The sequence below is a fragment of the Rattus norvegicus genome, chromosome 17 (genome assembly GCF_021556685.1).
Source record: "Rattus norvegicus strain SHRSP/BbbUtx chromosome 17, alternate assembly SHRSP_T2T, whole genome shotgun sequence".
Taxonomy (NCBI): domain Eukaryota; kingdom Metazoa; phylum Chordata; class Mammalia; order Rodentia; family Muridae; genus Rattus; species Rattus norvegicus.
Genome location: NC_141550.1, coordinates 90,837,501 through 90,854,424, shown reverse-complemented (window position 1 = coordinate 90,854,424; position 16,924 = coordinate 90,837,501). Strand labels below are relative to the sequence as shown.

Here is a 16,924-nt window from a genome sequence, read left to right as displayed (position 1 = left end):
CAGAAAAGCATCAGCATCCTAAAATACTATCACCATGGTTATTGTAGCCTCTCTATGACATCAGAGTAAATTTGAGAAGTCCCAGACCTTGAATTTTTGGCTTGGTATGTCCTTGTTTCTACTGATTTCAATCTGAGCACTGTGCAGTGGGGTTTCCAGTTGCAGCTGGGATTAATCAAGCTATCTGGTTAGTTCATGCTCTCCCTGGGAGCTCCAGTCCCCCAACAGCTCAGGCCGTAATATTCAAGACTAGTCCTGTTTTACTGAAGGTGGTCAGTGAGAGTTTCTGTTCTGAGATCCCAATCAAGAAAGCTTATTTCTTCAATTTCATCAAACCAGCACAAGTCTCACCCCAACCCGCCCTGTGGACCCTTCTTCCTTTCCTCTCTGTCTCCAGCACAGAGTCTTGTGTAAGGTACCCTTACCACTACTAACCTGTCTCAGAGCCGGGGAGCTGACTCATTATCCTTACAGAGCCCACCAAACATAAACCCAGAACTTGGATGTGTATGCGAAAGGTGGAGCCTCCACAATCCTGCCTATACCTATTTCTCAGAGCAAGGGCTATACATAAGTGGGGAACCAAGAAGAAAGAGGTAATGGATTTACAACCCAAGAATGAGGTTTCCTAAAAGGAAGCAGTCTACTGATAAACTATAAATGTTTACCAAAATTCATGGAGGTCAAGGGTCACAGTAGAGGTCCAAATGTACTCTTTGAATATTGCCTGTCAGAGATGCAATAGCACAGTGCAGCAACAGAGTCCAAAGATTAATGGATCACTCTATGGAAATGGCATATGTCTAAATGTTAACACCTTCCAAATCCAGTGTTTGATGAAACCCTCACATTTTTCCCAACTACTTTACTCGTTGCCTGGTAGTATGTCCAATAGGTGGCTACAAGCCAATATGGCCACACAGAATTCTTTATGTTACAAAGAAAAGAAAACTCAGTATTTAAATTGCAACATTAACATTCTTTGGAGTAGGAACTGAGTAAACAGATGACCATGACCAAGGTCGATTGCTGGTGTATAAACCTTGTATAATCACTCCACTTTGGATATGAAGAGATCTGTAAATATGAGAGCTGCAGACATTGTATAGCAAAGTGAGACAAAGTTACTCCCACAGTTATAGCCTGTTAGGGGAGGATGCATGATCAGGATGGGAGAGAAGGAGTGGCAATGTGTAAACCATGAATGGTGGACCTTGATGTGAATTTTAGAACAACTCCAGAAATCATTCAGCTCCAAAATAGGGAGCTCAGACCTCCAGTTTGGAGATCTGAATTCTTCAGACAATCTGAAAAGGTTCAAAGGATTACCCTCAGCCTCAGAAATCAGACTGGCAGCATCTTTAATTTGATGAGATCCCAAGAAGATCTCACTAATCCGTAACTGGCAACCCCAACAATGGAAATTGGATGATAATAAATGTGTGTTGCTAAGCTTCTCACTGGCATCATTCCAGGCACTGTTGACAAGTAACATAGAAACAAACTAATAAATAAAATAAGTGGGCAGAATACATTTTAGAAACTTTCTAGGAACAATTCTCAAAAGAAAAACCTAAAGAGTATTCTCCCGGAGTTATAATACCTTCAGGCTTTCAAATTTACAAACTAAAATATTCCTAAGCACATGTCTTCATGCTCTGCCACACCCAACACTGAAAATGCCAACCCAAATAAAATTTCGTTAAGTGGCCAGTGAGGCTTTGACCTTATTACTTCAACAAGTTATCAGTGAGCAGCTTAACAAAACATATTATCGTCCAAGAATCGGAACGATTGTGTACATGCATGTGTAAATGCAGAGGCAAAGAGCACTTACTCTGAAAGTTGTTCACTGAGAAGACACGGGGATGATAGAATCCTGCTTTGCAAACGCACTGATAGGCTCCGAGCACGAATCCTAGGCCTTTGATTGGCATACACTACGGAGAAGAAAAGACAGCAATGTAACTGATCACAGTGTGGTTCACAGCATGAAGACTCACACATATCTATCATTGCAAATGTTAACAAAACTAACACATTTTCTATAAATAAAACACTTCATTTTTCAACTTTTAATTTAGATTTGGTTGCCAGCTGACTCTTTAGATGTAACAGTTTGTTTTTTTTTTTTTCTAAGCATACACTGTGATGGCTATTCTCAAGGCATACTGCTCACTCATTCAGTTTAAAACATGCTGTGGTGGCTAGAAAGAAAATGGCCCCATAGGTTCATAGGGAAAGGTACTATTAAGAGGTGTGGCCTTGTTGGGGTAGGTGTGGCCATGCTGGAAAAAGTGTGTCATTGTAGGTGTGAGTTTTGAGATCTCATATTCAAGCTACACCTAGTATGGCACCCAATCTCCTTCTGCTGCCTGCAGATCTACACGTAGAACTCTCAGCTCCTCCAGCACCATGTCTGTCTGCATGCAGCCTTGCTTCCTGCCATGATGGTAATGGACTAAACCTCTGAACTGTAAGCCAGCCACAATGAAATGTTTTCCTTTATAAGAGTTACTGTGGTCAAGGTGTCCCTTTCAACAATAAAACACTAACTAAGACAAGTTAGTATAGACCACCTGGAACATACTTTTGTTTGAAGGAATGTGGACTTTGGATTTGAAAAGCAACTGATTGCTTTAAGCAGGGCTTAATTAGCTATCCTAGTAAGAATATGGAAGGCAGTGGTGTTGAAGGTCATTTGAACTGTGTGGGCCTGGATCAAGAGGTTTCAGAGGAGAAGACTATTAGTACACACACACACACACACACACACACACACACACACACACACACACACACACACGATTCTTTTCTGTCTTTGGCTAAATTGATAAATTGAAGAGTTTTGGATCAGCAGCACTGACAGAAGGGGTTTTAAGACAGCCTGGTGTTTACCATGTAGCATGGCTATTGGTGGTTAGTCTAATGCAGATCTATGATGAAAAGGGACAACCCGAGAAAGTAAAATATAAAGGGAAGATAAAATGTTTAAAGAAAAGCCTGATGCTAAATGGAATAAAGAGAGTGGTGACCTCAGAGCAATGCCCTACTCAGCCAACCTTCCAAAAGAAAAGTGAAAGGAAATTTTTGAAAAATAGAAGGTGGGAGAGTGAGGGAGCACCCTCATAGAGGCAAAAGGGAGGAGGGAGAGAGAGGATGTGGGAAGGGAGATTGAAGAGGGGTAACTGGGAAGTGGGATATCACTTGAGATGTAAATAAATGGAATGATAATAATAAAATGAAATGAAATAAAATACAAAGGCTTAGGGTTGGAGATGATTATGCACCCTTTAATCCTAGTACTTCAAGGGCAGAGGCAGGCAGTTCTCTGAGTTTGAGGCTAACCAGTCAAGCTTAAGCAGTGATAAAACATCAAAACAGAAACATGGTGAAAATGTGTTTGAATGAGGGCGCCATGTTCCAGCTCCATCAAGTAGTAGAACTTGGCAGCTTTGGCCACATGGTTCTGGCTTTAGAGTCAAAACTAAAAGAAGGATGTTATGGAATGTCCCTCTGTGACTAAGGAAAGTTGCTACAGTTACGTGTGTCAGAGGTGTCTGCATGGAGGCCTAGAAAAGCCATTGTGTGGAGCTGTGAAGGTGAAGCCTGCGTTGCCTTGAAAACCCCAACATGTTAGAGATCCCAGAGCCTTGGAATACCTACTAAGGAAAGCTGCTAGCAGAGGATGGCACAGTTCAAGAGGGACAAGTCTGTGGCAGTTGCAGAAAGAACTTGGAGATCTGAAGAGTCCTTTGACATCAGATAGAGCGATGAGGAGTTTGGAGTTTGCCCAGATGATTTTTTGGTCTTGCTCTGGTCCAGGATTCTCACAATGTTCCCTTTGCTCCACTTTTGAATGGTAATGCATATCCTGTACTATTGTATATTGGAAATATGTGATCTGGCTTTTTCATTTTGATTTTATAGGGGGATATTGCAGGTTGATGTCATGATGCAGGTGAAGGCAGACAAGATAAAATGAGGACTGTCATTGGATGAGAAGGAAGGGAGGCAGGAACAGGGGTTTTAGAAGGGAAGAAGAAGATGAGAGAGGAGGCGGGAACAAGAAGGAAAGAGCTGAGAGAACATGGCAGCAGATGTTAAGATTCTTCTCTGTGCATATTTACAGGTTGTTATGACTATTTTTAAGGGATGGGTGTATACAGGATTTTGTGTTGTCTAGATGGGCAATCTTATCAATTGGATCAGACGATATTGTGTGGTGTGTTCTTTCATGTGGCGACTTAATTGAGTTCAAAAGAGTATATGGTGTGGTGTGGTATGGTGTGGTGGGACACAACAGGCTTGCCATGGTGTAGGCATTAGTATGTGTATGCCTGGAGTTGTAACAACCCACCCTGGGAACTAGATGGGCAGAGAGATTGCTTCAGGGCTCAGTGAGTAGCTATAGGCAGTGTGAGATGGGATGGAGCTGTGAATGAGGACAGGGTGTCGAGCTGGAGCACAATGTCAGAGTGCACAAAGGAGAAAGAGCACAGAGAAGTGTGCTCTGAACTGGACGAGACGAGCATGCACTGCTTTTTTATTTTTACTGCACCAGGGTACAGTAAAGTAATTGCATAAGCCTCAGAAAAGACTTTGAACTTTGAACTTTTAAAGATAGACTATGGTGACTTTTGTAGTTGGAATAAATGCATTTTGTATATATGGCTACAAGCCTATGTGTGCCAGGGAGTGGAATGTAGTAGTTTGAATGAAAATAACCTTTCAAGGTTCATAGTGACTGGCACTATTAGGAGGTATGGCTTTGTGGGAGAGGATATGTAAATGCATTTTTGAAAGTGATAATTTTTCTCTGTCGCAACTTCCAAATAAATGAGACAGAGACTATAAGATTTATTTGATAAGCTTAATAGCACAATAACTGGGCAGTCATGATCTGTCCTAATTCTCTAAGCTAATCTGGCTACTTCTCAGCTGAATTCCTAGAGATACTTGCATTCTGTATTGGTCTGGGTCTCTCTACTTCAGGTGTGTTCCCATGGTGTCTCTCCCAGACCCCTTCCTCATGGTGAATCTTATCTCCCCTCTTCCTTATCTGCCTGACAAAAGTCTGCCTTATTCTCTCTTCTGTCCAGATATTGATTGGTCGGTTTTTATTGACAAATAAGAGAATAAATGAGGAGCAATGTTTACAAAAACTTGAAACAAGGGAGCATGCCTCAGTCCCACTTAGGAGAGAGAAGAAAGCAACCACAAGTGGGGGGGGGAGGAGCGACAGGGGAGGAAAAGGGGATGGAGGTGGAAAGAGAGGGGAACATGATCTGGCATTCAGTGGGGGGGAAGGACTGAAGCCCTGAGGGCCAGCAGAAAGAATGGAAACAGGTGACCTAGGGAAGAAGGATATTGGGAGGATGTTCTAGAATGTACCAGAGACCTAGGAAGTGAGAGACCCTCAGGACTCAAAAGGGGGGACCCTAGATGAAATGCCCTACAGTGGGGAGAGAGAACTTATTGAACCCATCTCCAGCAGAAAAACATCAAGTGAGGGATGGGGTTGCTATCCCCCAGTCAAAGCTTGGACCCATAAATCTTCCTGTCTGAAAGAACTGCAGGGATGGAAATAGAGAACAGTCTGATGAACAGAAGATCTAGCGATAGGTCCAAAGTGGGATCCAGTTCAAGGTGAGGCCCCAAGACCTGACACCATTACTGAGGCTATGGGGTGTTCACAAAAGGGGTCCTATCATGACTGTCCTCCAAAAGACCCAACAAGCAGCTGAAAGAGTCAGATGCAGATATGTGTACCAACCAATGAACAGAAGCTGCTGACCTTTCTGGTTGAATTAGGAAAAAGCTGGAGGAAGCTGAGGAGGAGGGCAACCCTGTAGGAGGACCAGCAGTCTCAATTAACCTGGACCCCCAAGATCTCTCAGACACTGGATCACCAACCAGGCAACATACACCAGCTGAGAAGAGACCTCCAACATACATACAGCAGAAGACTCTGGGGGTCTAGGTTCAGTCAGAGAAGATGCACCTAACCCTCAAGAGACTGGAGGCTCCAGGAAGTTTAGCAGTCTGGTAGAGTGGGTGGGGTGGAGACATTCTTGTGGAGACTTGGGATGGGGGTGGGAAGGAGGTATGGGATGTGGAACAGTCAGGGTGAGGAGTGGACCAAGAGAGGAATAAAATCTGGAGTGGAAAAATTAATTAATTAGCTAATTAATTAATTAAATGGGACTCCATCAAATTGCAAGGCTTCTGTAAGGCAAAGAACACTGTCATTAGGACAAAGTGGCAACCAATAAATTAGGAACAGATCTTTACCAATCCTACATCTTATATATTCCAATATATACAAAGAACTCAAGAAGTTAAGACTCTACAGAACCAAATAACCCTATTTAAAAATGGGGTACAGAGCTAAACAAAGAATTCACAGCTGAGGAATATCGAATGGCTGAGAAGCATCTAAAGAAATGTTCAACATCCTCAGTTATCAGGGAAATGCAAATCAAAACAATCCTGAGATTTCAACTGACACCAGTCAAAATGGCTAAGATCAGAAACTCAGGTGACAACAGATGCTGGCAAGGATGTGAAGAAAGACGAACACTCTCCCATTGTTGGTGGGATTGCAAGCTGGTACAACCATTATGCTCCACTATGCTCATAGCAGCCTTATTTATAATAGCCAGAAGCTGGAAAGAACCCAGATGTCCCTCAACAGAGGAATGGATACAGAAAACGTGGTACATTTACATAATTCAGCTATTAAAAACGACTTCATGAAATTCATAGGCAAATGGGTGGAACTAGAAAATATCATCCTGAGTGAGGTAGCCCAATTACAAAATATCTACACATGGTATGCACTCACTGATTAGTGGATATTAGCCCAAAAGCTCTGATTACCCAAGATACAATCCACAGATGCTCAAGAAGAAGGACAACCAAAGTGTGGATGCTTTAGTCCTCCTTAAAAGTGGGAATGAAAATATTAATAGGAGGAAATATGGAGACAAAATTTGGAGCAGAGACTGAAGGATTGGCCATCCAGAGTCTGCCCTACCTGGGGATCCAGCACATATACATACAGCCACCAAACTCAGAAAATATTGCTGATGTCAAGAAGTCCATGCTGACAGGAACCTGATATAGCTGTCTCCCGAGAGGCTCTACCAGAGCATGACAAATACAGAGGCAGATGCTAACAGCCAACCATTGAACTGAGAATGGGGTCCTCATTGGAGGATTTAAAGGATTGAAGGAGTTGAAGAGCTTTGCAACCCCATAAGAACAACAATATCAACCAACCAGAGCTCCCAGGGACTAAACCACCATCCAAAGAGTATACATGGACAGACTCATGTCTCCAGCTGCATATGTACCAGAGGATGGCCTTGTTGGGCATCAGTGGGAGGAGAAGTCCTTGGTACTGACAAGGCTGGACCCCCCACTGTAAGGGAATGTCAGGACAGGGAAGGGGTGGGTGGATGGGTGGGGAACACCCTCATAGAAGAAGAGGGAGGGGATGGGATAGGGGGGTTATGGATGGGAAACCATGAAAGCAGGTAACATCTGAAATGTAAATTAAAAAATCCAATAAAAAATAAAATTTAAAAAAATAAATTAAAAAGAACCTTGAAACAGAAGATACTTCAAATAAGCATCGCAATGCCATGTCTGGATTGCAATATGATATGGGGAAGAGAAATAGCATTTGAATAACAGAAATATCGTCTTCAAATGCCAAAGCATTGTGCCTACAAAGATGTGCCACTAAGGGGCGGGCTTTGAGGTTTCAAATGTTCAAGCCAGGCCCAGTGTTACTCTCCCTTTCCTCTCCTGCAGATCCAGGTGTAGATGAGCTCCTTCTCCAGCACCTTGTCTACCAGTGTGCAGCCATGCTTCCTGTCATGACAATAATGGACTAAGTCTCTGAACGGTAAGCCCCAATTAAATACTTTCCTTTGTAAGAATTGCTGTGGCCATGGTGTCTCTTCACAGCAATAGAAACACTGGAGAAGATAATATGGTTTTTATTTCAATTTCTCAGTGCATCTTACTGCCTTAAGAACTACTAAAAACCACATGAATATTTTACAAGTCGGTCCGTACTCGATGTTCCTATCAAAACAAATGTACAGCGGTGGGTAGACAGATTAAAAAGTTGAGACACAGAAATCACTTTTCTATCTTAAATATTCATTAGATTTCATCCATGGATCAAACTAGCACAAGCCGTTTAGGGGGAAAGAGAAGTAAATTTTAGGATGTAAAGATAAAAGAGAATAATCTAGATAAACTAATGATCCTAAAGACAACTGCGTAAAATCTGTTTTGTAGATAAATGTTCTACACGTGCATAAAAAGCCCGACTGTCCAGATGTGCCTCACCAACAGACAGCAAGCATGCCAGAAGTAACGTGCAGCTTAGACTGCTTCAGCTTTCTTATATCCAGCTACTACACTGTGAATATGCATCAGCATAGCAGGTCTGCAAGAATGTAAGAAATACTCATTATTATGTCTTTCATTCTCTCTGCCAAGATACTGGCCTTTTTTTTTTTTTAACCATTATAATCAGGCCTTTCTCCTTTTTTTTTTTTACCATTGTAATCAGACAAAGTTAAAACATTTAAGAATTAGGAGTTACGGGTTGGGGATTTAGCTCAGTGGTAGAGCGCTTGCCTAGCAATCGCAAGGCCCTGGGTTCGGTCCCCAGCTCCGAAAAATAGAAAAGAAAAAAAAAAGAATTAGGAGTTACAACATGGCTTTCTAATACAAGTTTTTAGGAGAAAATATTAAATAATTTCAATTATAATTCTACCGTCCGAGATCAAAACCGATGAGCATTGGGACCAGTCGTACGCATCATGGAAATGTCAGTAAATGAAAAGTGTTTACAAAGTTGAGTTTTCTAGGTCAAAGATAAAGAAAAAGATCTTGAAAGGCCTTCTTGAATACTTTACTTCTCGAATGCTCCTTTCACACTTTTCTTCATTATTATTTCATGAGGTTACCCCATCCCTCTTTTTTTCTCTGAATACACATACATATCCAGTTATATTTGGGGATTAGGTTGAATCCAGAGGGTCACAAATTCAAAGCTTGCCTGGGCTAGTGAGCTCATGGTCAATATCATTACGATGGCAATGTACTTGCTTCAAATAAAAGGCCTGGGTATGTAGCTCAGTGGACAGCATTTGTCAAGCATGTGCAGGGCCCAATGCTTGGTCTCAAGTGCTGCAAGAACCCTGGTTGGAGGCTCAGAGAAAAACAAAATTTTAGATGAGCACCAGATAACCAGTATTTACAACGTAACTTCAGAGCAAAGGGAGATCTCCTAAAGACCCAATAAACAATTATGTATTGCTTGCAATGATCCATTCATATTTGAGGCAACATTTCCTTTGGAGGCTTGTTAGAATTATGCAAACAGCCATTTTGTACACAGTCAGTCATTAAATGGAGATATGAATTCTGGCTTCATCATGCCACAGCCATGTAGATTTAAGCTTTTCTCTGAAGTCGCTCACCCATAGTCACTGCTTTTATCTGTGAGAGCTTTCATTTAGTAAGACGCAGGTATAGTTTAAAAGAAGTGGAGCTACTAAGATATCCTAGGCAGCTAAGTGAGAGCAAGAGAAAAAACGATAGTGACAAACTTTTGGCCAGGCAAACATTAAGAATGGAGCGCCACATACCACACACCTGCTACAAGGAAGTGTGCGGCAAAGCAAGGGCACGCTCAAGTGTTGCCTGAACCACAGAGAAAGTTCAAAGCTGGTCTGGGCAACTTTGAAACTGTCTCAAAGTGAAAAAAGACAATGGGCAGATATTTAGCTCAATGTTGGATCACTCACCCAGCAGCTATGAATTTGACCCCAATACCAAATAGTAAATAATAATAAAAGTAATAATAAATGGAGTTGTCATCAATGGACCCAGTAAAGTCTGATTGAGTGGACTGGGGAAAGGATTGTTTCAGTATAGTAAGACTTACTATGGAAGTACTTTTTTGAAATTTAATTCCAAATCATGAATTCTACAACAAAATAGCATGGTGTTGAGGAAAAGTGTTTAGGCTGTGTAATTTAGAAATAAATTGCATAAGAACGACACATAAAGCAGTAAGCCTGAGTCACTGATGGAGTTCCCATAGGCAATGAAGGAAATGAGACTAGAACGTGAGCAATCAATCCCTGGGCTTCTCGCTCACTTGCTGATTACTGACCAATTCAGCTGACTGACTGTACTAACAATGGCATGCCCTCTTCCTGCCCCAATACTCAAGGTGTCAACCCAGGAGCTTCCAACCAGACTGACTAAGACAACTTTCTCACCAGAAGGGACCATCCCTCAGTCAAAGGTTCCCGAGAAGCTACATTTCTTCTAGAAACTCAAGCATGTTCTGGAGGAGAAATGTACATGGCCTGTCGAGACTCAGAGTATCCCAAGTACTGAAAGGCTGGGTGGGAAGAAATTACTACAGGATGCTAAGCAGAGCAATCAAATGTAGTATCACTCTTTCACCACCTCACAATACTGTGAATACAAAAATTGGAAACCCATATTGGAGTATTTTAAATATTTTCTCTACTGGAATTTGAAGGTTAACTATGTTCATTAAATGGTACTAACTTCTTGATTTTTTTTTTAGGTGAGAATGTTTCTTTTATTTCTGAGACACTAAACAGCCACTCCATGGACAATTGTTAATATTTAGGACAAATTTGAACGTTTTATTGCAATAAAAGTATTTCTCGGCTATTGAGCTGACTTTAGAGCTGACATAGCATTGGAGGTTTAAAAACATATTTAATTAAATAAATACTGCCACATAAAAAGATGCTTGAACAACAATAACAACAAAAAATCATCCTTATTTTGTTAGAGAAACTATAGCAATGTGAATATTTAGTATTTAGCACTTAGCAACATGAATCTTTAGTATCGAACTTTGTATTCTGTTCTTACATTAATCTCAATGAGAGAAGCAACTTTTACTCAATAAGAATCCATGAAAGTGTCCTATCTCCTGTTCCAGGTCTGCCTCTATGATGGTGATGTCTACAGGAACTGAATGTGCTATGTAGTGTCACCTTGAAGTGTAAGTGGCCTTGGCTTATTTAGTGAGTCTTGTGAATTTGCAATCAACTTGCCTCATTTTCCTATTCTATCTACCACCTCCATATCTCTATTCATCTCCCAGCTAAAAATCAAGATCAGAAAATTGCGTGATCAATCCTTATGACATGTACAATGTACAACTCATGTTCCTCTTTTGGGAATTAAGGAGATGTCTTTTTTACTCTTTTCTCCTAGAAAATGTAGACTATAAGCACTCAGTTAACACAGGATAAAGTCTTCCAAATTGCATTCCAACACTCATATTCAATCTTCACCTTATATTGGCAGTGTCTGTTTGAGATATTGAAGTCTAAACCTTCCTAGTACTGCTTCTGGATGTCACAAGAGTAGATACAAGAAAGCAGCATGTCATCTATGGAGCAGCTGTGGTAGGAGCAACCTTTGACAGACCTTGAGCGTCTATATAAGTGTGACTTTCACCGAGGGACGATGCCCTCCAAGAAGAGCTTCACCAGGCCATCCGTTGAGCTTTACTACACATAGACCTGAGGTGGAGCCCTGGCCATTTAGTACTTGCATTGCTTGTCCTGAGACCCTGAGGTCAGTTCCAGCTGTGTGGAGATTAACTGTGAAGCACCCTAACATCGAGAGGTCTAAAACATGAATAAAGACAGTTAGAAAGAATTTTCTGTGAAATAAAAATCTTCCTAGCTTCCAAGGTTTGTTTGTGAATAAATTAAAAGTCAGAATAGACCTGTAACTTGTAAGGAGATTGAATCAGTAATCAGAAATCTCTCAATGAAAAAATGTTCTTAAAACCATATGGCATCACTAGAGAATTCTATTAGTCATTAAGGAATAAACTTGGCTATTTTTATATAAACAATATGAAAGGAAAAATTAAGTTATCTCCTCTATAATACCTCTATAATAACACTAAAAGAATAAAATAAATACAAATAAAATTAACAAGTTAGTGAAATACAATTAAAACTGTAAATGCAAATTAACTAATCAGCTCTCTCTATATAAATTTACTTTTATATATACTAAAATATATATATAACTTTTATATAAAATGTATATAATTTTATATACTACTTTTATATATAGTATATAGTGTACATATAGTGCTTTTATATGTACTTATATAATATGTACATTTATATAGAGATATATAAATATATAATATTATATGGACTGAATGGGTTATATTTAGGAAATGTATGTGTCTACATATACAGTTAATGAAAAATGAAGCCATGATTTTGAAGGAGAGCAAAGAGGGATACATAGAAGAGTTTGAAAGGAAGAAAGAAAAAGGAGAAATATTGTAATTATATTATAATCTTAAAATATAAAAAGAAATAAATTAGCATCTAATATTCACCAGACAACCTGCTTAAGCAGTTTAATATTATTAAAATATGCATGTCCTCAAAATTCATTGAAAGATTTAATACCAACATATCAAAAATCCTAAAAATGTTTTCAGCAGATAATGAAAAAAATCCAAAATGTATGTGGAATCCCTACTGTAGCAAAGAGTAGAGCAGTCTCCAAAGCTGGGTTGTGCTGTCCTGATTTCCAAACACAGCCTATAGTTATGCAGGGGCAGCTGGAGCACTGCAGGAAGGCACACTCACAGTCCAGTGGAACGGAAACAAATCCATACATATGATGTCCTCTTTGTTGTCTTTGACATGAGCAATAATGGCAGAAAAATCCCTTTAACAAATGGTCCCTGAAAATGTGGGTACTTAGAGGCAAAGGAGTTAAGCTAATCAAACCTTTATTAAAACTTACAAAACTTGATTTAAAAATATTAAGACCAAAACATACGGCCAATAACCACAAACTTCTAGAAGGAAAAAATATACAAAAAAATTCATGACATTGGATTTGGAGGTTTTCTTAAAAGTTAAAAATTAAAAATACATAATGGAGTTCTATTGAGCTTAAAACTGTGTAGCAAGAAAGGCAATCACAAGATGAAGGTGCCTTCTACAGAGCAAAGGAAAATATTTGCTAACCAAGTATTTGCCATGAAGCTAACATAATTCATAACATAAAAAAGCTCTATAATTCAGCAACCACAATAGCAAAAAGCCTACAAGCCATCCTTTAAAAAGTAGGCAAAAGATCTGTACATTTCTCTGAAGATATGCAAACAGCAAGCAAGCAAAAGAAATAATGCTCAACATCCCTAATCATCAGAGAAATGTAATCAAACTAACACTTCATATTCATCATTAAAGTCACTGTCAAATAGTAATGAATGTTTTGAAGATGAGGATAAAATCAAACCTTGTGTGCTCTTGGTCAGGATATAATCCAAGGCAGCCACTGTTGTGTTTTATAAAAAGAAAAGGAGGAGGGGGGGAGGAAGAAGAAGAAGAAGAAGAAGAAGAAGAAGAAGAAGAAGAAGAAGAAGAAGAAGAGGAAGAGGAAGAGGAAGAGGAAGAGGAAGAGGAAGAGGAAGAGGAGGAAGAGGAGGAAGAGGAGGAAGAGGAGGAAGAGGAGGAAGAGGAGGAAGAGGAGGAAGAGGAGGAAGAGGAGGAAGAGGAGAAAGAGGAGGAAGAGGAGGAAGAAGAGGAAGAAGAGGAAGAAGAGGAAGAAGAGGAAGAAGAGGAAGAGGAAGAGGAAGAGGAAGAGGAAGAGGAAGAAGAAGAAGAAGAAGAAGAAGAAGAAGAAGAAGAGAAGGAGGAGGAGGAGGAGGAGGAAGAAGAAGAAGAAGAAGAAGAAGAAGAAGAAGAAGAAGAAGAAGAAGAAGAAGAAGAAGAAGAAGAAGAGGAAGAAGAAGAAGAAGAAGAAGAAGAAGAAGAAGAAGAAGAAGAAGAAGAAGAAGAAGAAGAAGAAGAAGAAGAAGAAGAAGAAGAAGAAGAAGAAGAAGAAGAAGAAGAAACAGCTAGACATCCCTTCCCCCTGAGGTACCAGCCACAAGACAGTACAGTATAAAATAGTTTATTTAGGGCATGGGAAGGGGGTTGAGGGAGTAGTAGAAGCAGAGAAAGGCAGAGAGAGAAAGAGAAAGAGAGAGAGAGAGAGAGAGAGAGAGAGAGAGAGAGAGAGAGAGAGAGAGAGAGAGCAGCTATGAGGGGAATGAGGAGAGGCGGGAGAGAGGCAAAAGAGGAGAACAAGAGAGTGAGGAGGGGGCAAGCAGCCCCTTTTATAGTGAGTCAGGCACACCTGGCTGACTAACTGTGGGGCAGGGCCTAGAAGAAATGCAAACAGCCACTACAGAAAACAAAAGAAATTTTCTGTAGGAATGAACAGTTAATTTATATTATGTTGAAATCCTACTTCTTCATGTGTAGACAAAAGAACTAAAAGTAAGATCTTGAGGAAGCATTTGTAAGCCCATGTTCACAGGGGCGTTCCTCACGATTGTCAGAATGTAATTCCCCCAAATATCTATCAATAGATAGTTAACGAAGAATGTTGTGTAGAAACAATGGGGTGAAATTCAGACTAGAAGGGACGGAAACTCTGTCATCTGCCACAACATGGTTGAAACTTGAGGGCGTTACATTATTGTGACAAAATGATACACACTGTATGATTCCACTCACACACATGACGGAAGTAAAGCTCAGGAATAAAACGCTGACTAGTGGCTGCCATCACCCAGAGGGAAGACAGGAAACATGAGCTTCCTCGGTGGCATAGATTCAATTTGTAAGATGAGAGCTATCTAGAGATCTGTTATACAATGCTGTGAATACGTCTAACACTGCTGAACTATTTCACTCAAGTAGAATAAGACGGTTACATTTAATGCATTTAAATGTGTTTTAAGTGGCCTAGAACAAAATGCTCCGTCATTCTCCAGGAAGTGTACGTAATGGGTCACACGGCAAGCGGCTGACGTGTGACATATCTCATAAGTCAGACTGTCAACTCCTGGTCAACAGAACTGCAGAGTAAACATGGCCGGCCAGCCAAACGTGCAGGTTTCTCATCTGTGAATTACTAAGCATAGGAGTGGCTAATGTTGAAGCTGAAGTGAGCTTTGTACAAATCTCATTCGGCATTGAACAGAAATGATACTTATGTGTACCAGTCGCATCTTCACATAATTCTGAAAAACTAGTTTGGAGGCAAAACAATTAAGCAAAATAATATTTAGATATCATTATTACCCCAAATCCTCCAAAAATGGGCCTTAAATGCCTTTGTTCGTGTGTCTGTTTAGTTTTTTTTTTATTTATTTGTAGCTTTGCTTTGACATTTTCTAAAATGTAAACCATTTCCTGTCCTCTCTGCCTTGAAAGCACGCATGTGCTCTCAATGATTCCAAACCACCGAGCCGTGGACGTGCATTGTGCTGACGTACTTTAATAAACACTGCAGCTCCTGGAGGCTTCTGGCAATTTCCTCCAACACTGAGTAGCACAGAGCAAACACTTGTGTTTTGGAGTCCTTATGTTTAGCTTTTACAGCATTGAGCTACCAGCTATCAGACATTAATCTTAAAAGGGACTTTACCTCTGTACATGCTTTTCCCTCTGCACTATGGCTATAATTGCCTGGTTATAATGGTTAAATGGAGCTGGCTTACCAAGCATTTGACATAAGGGTAACAGAGATGATAAATTGTATTGTGTGTACTGAAAATTCAAATAGTTGACATCCTCTGTGTGCCAAACACTGTTCTAAGTGCAGCACGAGTCTCGTCCACTACTATCTCTACTTTGAAAATAAAACCAGAGTGAAGAATGCTAAAGTAAGTCTCCCAAAGCCACACAGCCAGCAAGTGGCGTGGCTGGGAATTGCCCAGGACCCCGCTCCACAGAGAGTAAGGACTGCTCGCCAAGAAGTGCAGCTTGGGGTATGCTGTATTCCAAAAAGCAGCAGCTGGTGCTAGCACACGGCTGCTCTAACATCTGTTTTGATTGTGCCAATGCTTTATCTTTCCATTCTCCTTGCTTTCAGGCAGTATTCTATTCGAAATCAGTCAGTTCCCAGTGAAGAATTCTTCAACTTGAACTGTCAAGAAATAAATGCCCATTTGTGAGCCGTACAAAGGAGAGTGTTTGTTTTCTACCTAGATTTCCTGAACACAGACACCTGGGATTAGGATAGGGGCTAATGGGTAAGCTCTGATTTAGATCCCCACTACAATCACAGTCAGCCAGGAGGGGCCATGTCACCTCTGACCCCAGGTGGAAGGCAGAGACAGGAGGATTGCTGGAGCTTGCTGATCTGCATCCTAACTCTACCTTCAGCAAGAGATGCTTCCCTTCCTCAAGGAGATAAGGCAGAGAAAGATAGAACAGAGTACCCAGATTCCTCTTCTGGCCACTGCATGTGTGCCCACATATACTGTGGCATACACCAGACATGTATACAATGCATGCATACATATATGTAAAACACACACACACACACTTCACCACATCACACCACACCACACAATAAAAGACCCTCTTGTCTCTAATACTGTTTAGAGATACATAATTCCAAACAAGTCAAATAAATCGAGCAATGGACACAAACACAGCAGCGGCTGCTGGTGCAGCAAGGGAGGCTGGTGCAGCAGATGAAGCATACACATGGACAGAAGTTGGTGCAGCCTGAAAGCCACTGCAAAGAAGGAAGCTTAAGGGTTTCCATGGTAGCCAATTTTGTCACTCCTTCCTCCAACCTCCCACCCCCACCCCAGCCACTGTCCTGGGGACTTCTCTGCTTTGAAAGAAGACTGATCCACTTCCAGAGTGCGTCCTGCCCTGCTGAATCTACTAAGCCTCATTCGAAGGCAGATGGCAATGTCACAGAAGCAAGAAGACCAGAAAGCTTGACAAAGGCAAAATGAAGTAGTGAGGAGGCTCCCGGATTTGCAAAGGGTGGACCGCAGCTT

The 16,924-nt window shown here is 40.8% G+C and overlaps 1 protein-coding gene and 1 long non-coding RNA gene across 4 annotated transcripts in view; one reads left to right on the top strand and one right to left on the bottom strand.

The window, feature by feature from the left end:
• Gpr158 (G protein-coupled receptor 158) overlaps window positions 1-16,924 on the bottom strand; it is a 409,526-nt gene that overhangs the window by 203,149 nt on the left and 189,453 nt on the right. The window contains 1 exon segment of the mRNA NM_001170326.1: window positions 1,838-1,940. Within this exon segment, the coding sequence (NP_001163797.1) occupies window positions 1,838-1,940 (103 nt within the window).
• Window positions 57-11,783, top strand: LOC102549062 (uncharacterized). Of its 3 annotated transcripts, none has more exons than XR_015641936.1 (5): window positions 57-104; window positions 7,822-7,915; window positions 8,317-8,477; window positions 11,021-11,083; window positions 11,392-11,782. It is a non-coding gene; the product is annotated as an uncharacterized LOC102549062 (long non-coding RNA). The 3 variants fall into 3 exon arrangements; XR_015641935.1 differs by lacking the exon at window positions 57-104 and adding an exon at window positions 110-187 and having other exon boundaries at window positions 11,392-11,783; XR_015641937.1 differs by lacking the exon at window positions 57-104 and adding an exon at window positions 122-187 and having other exon boundaries at window positions 8,317-8,465.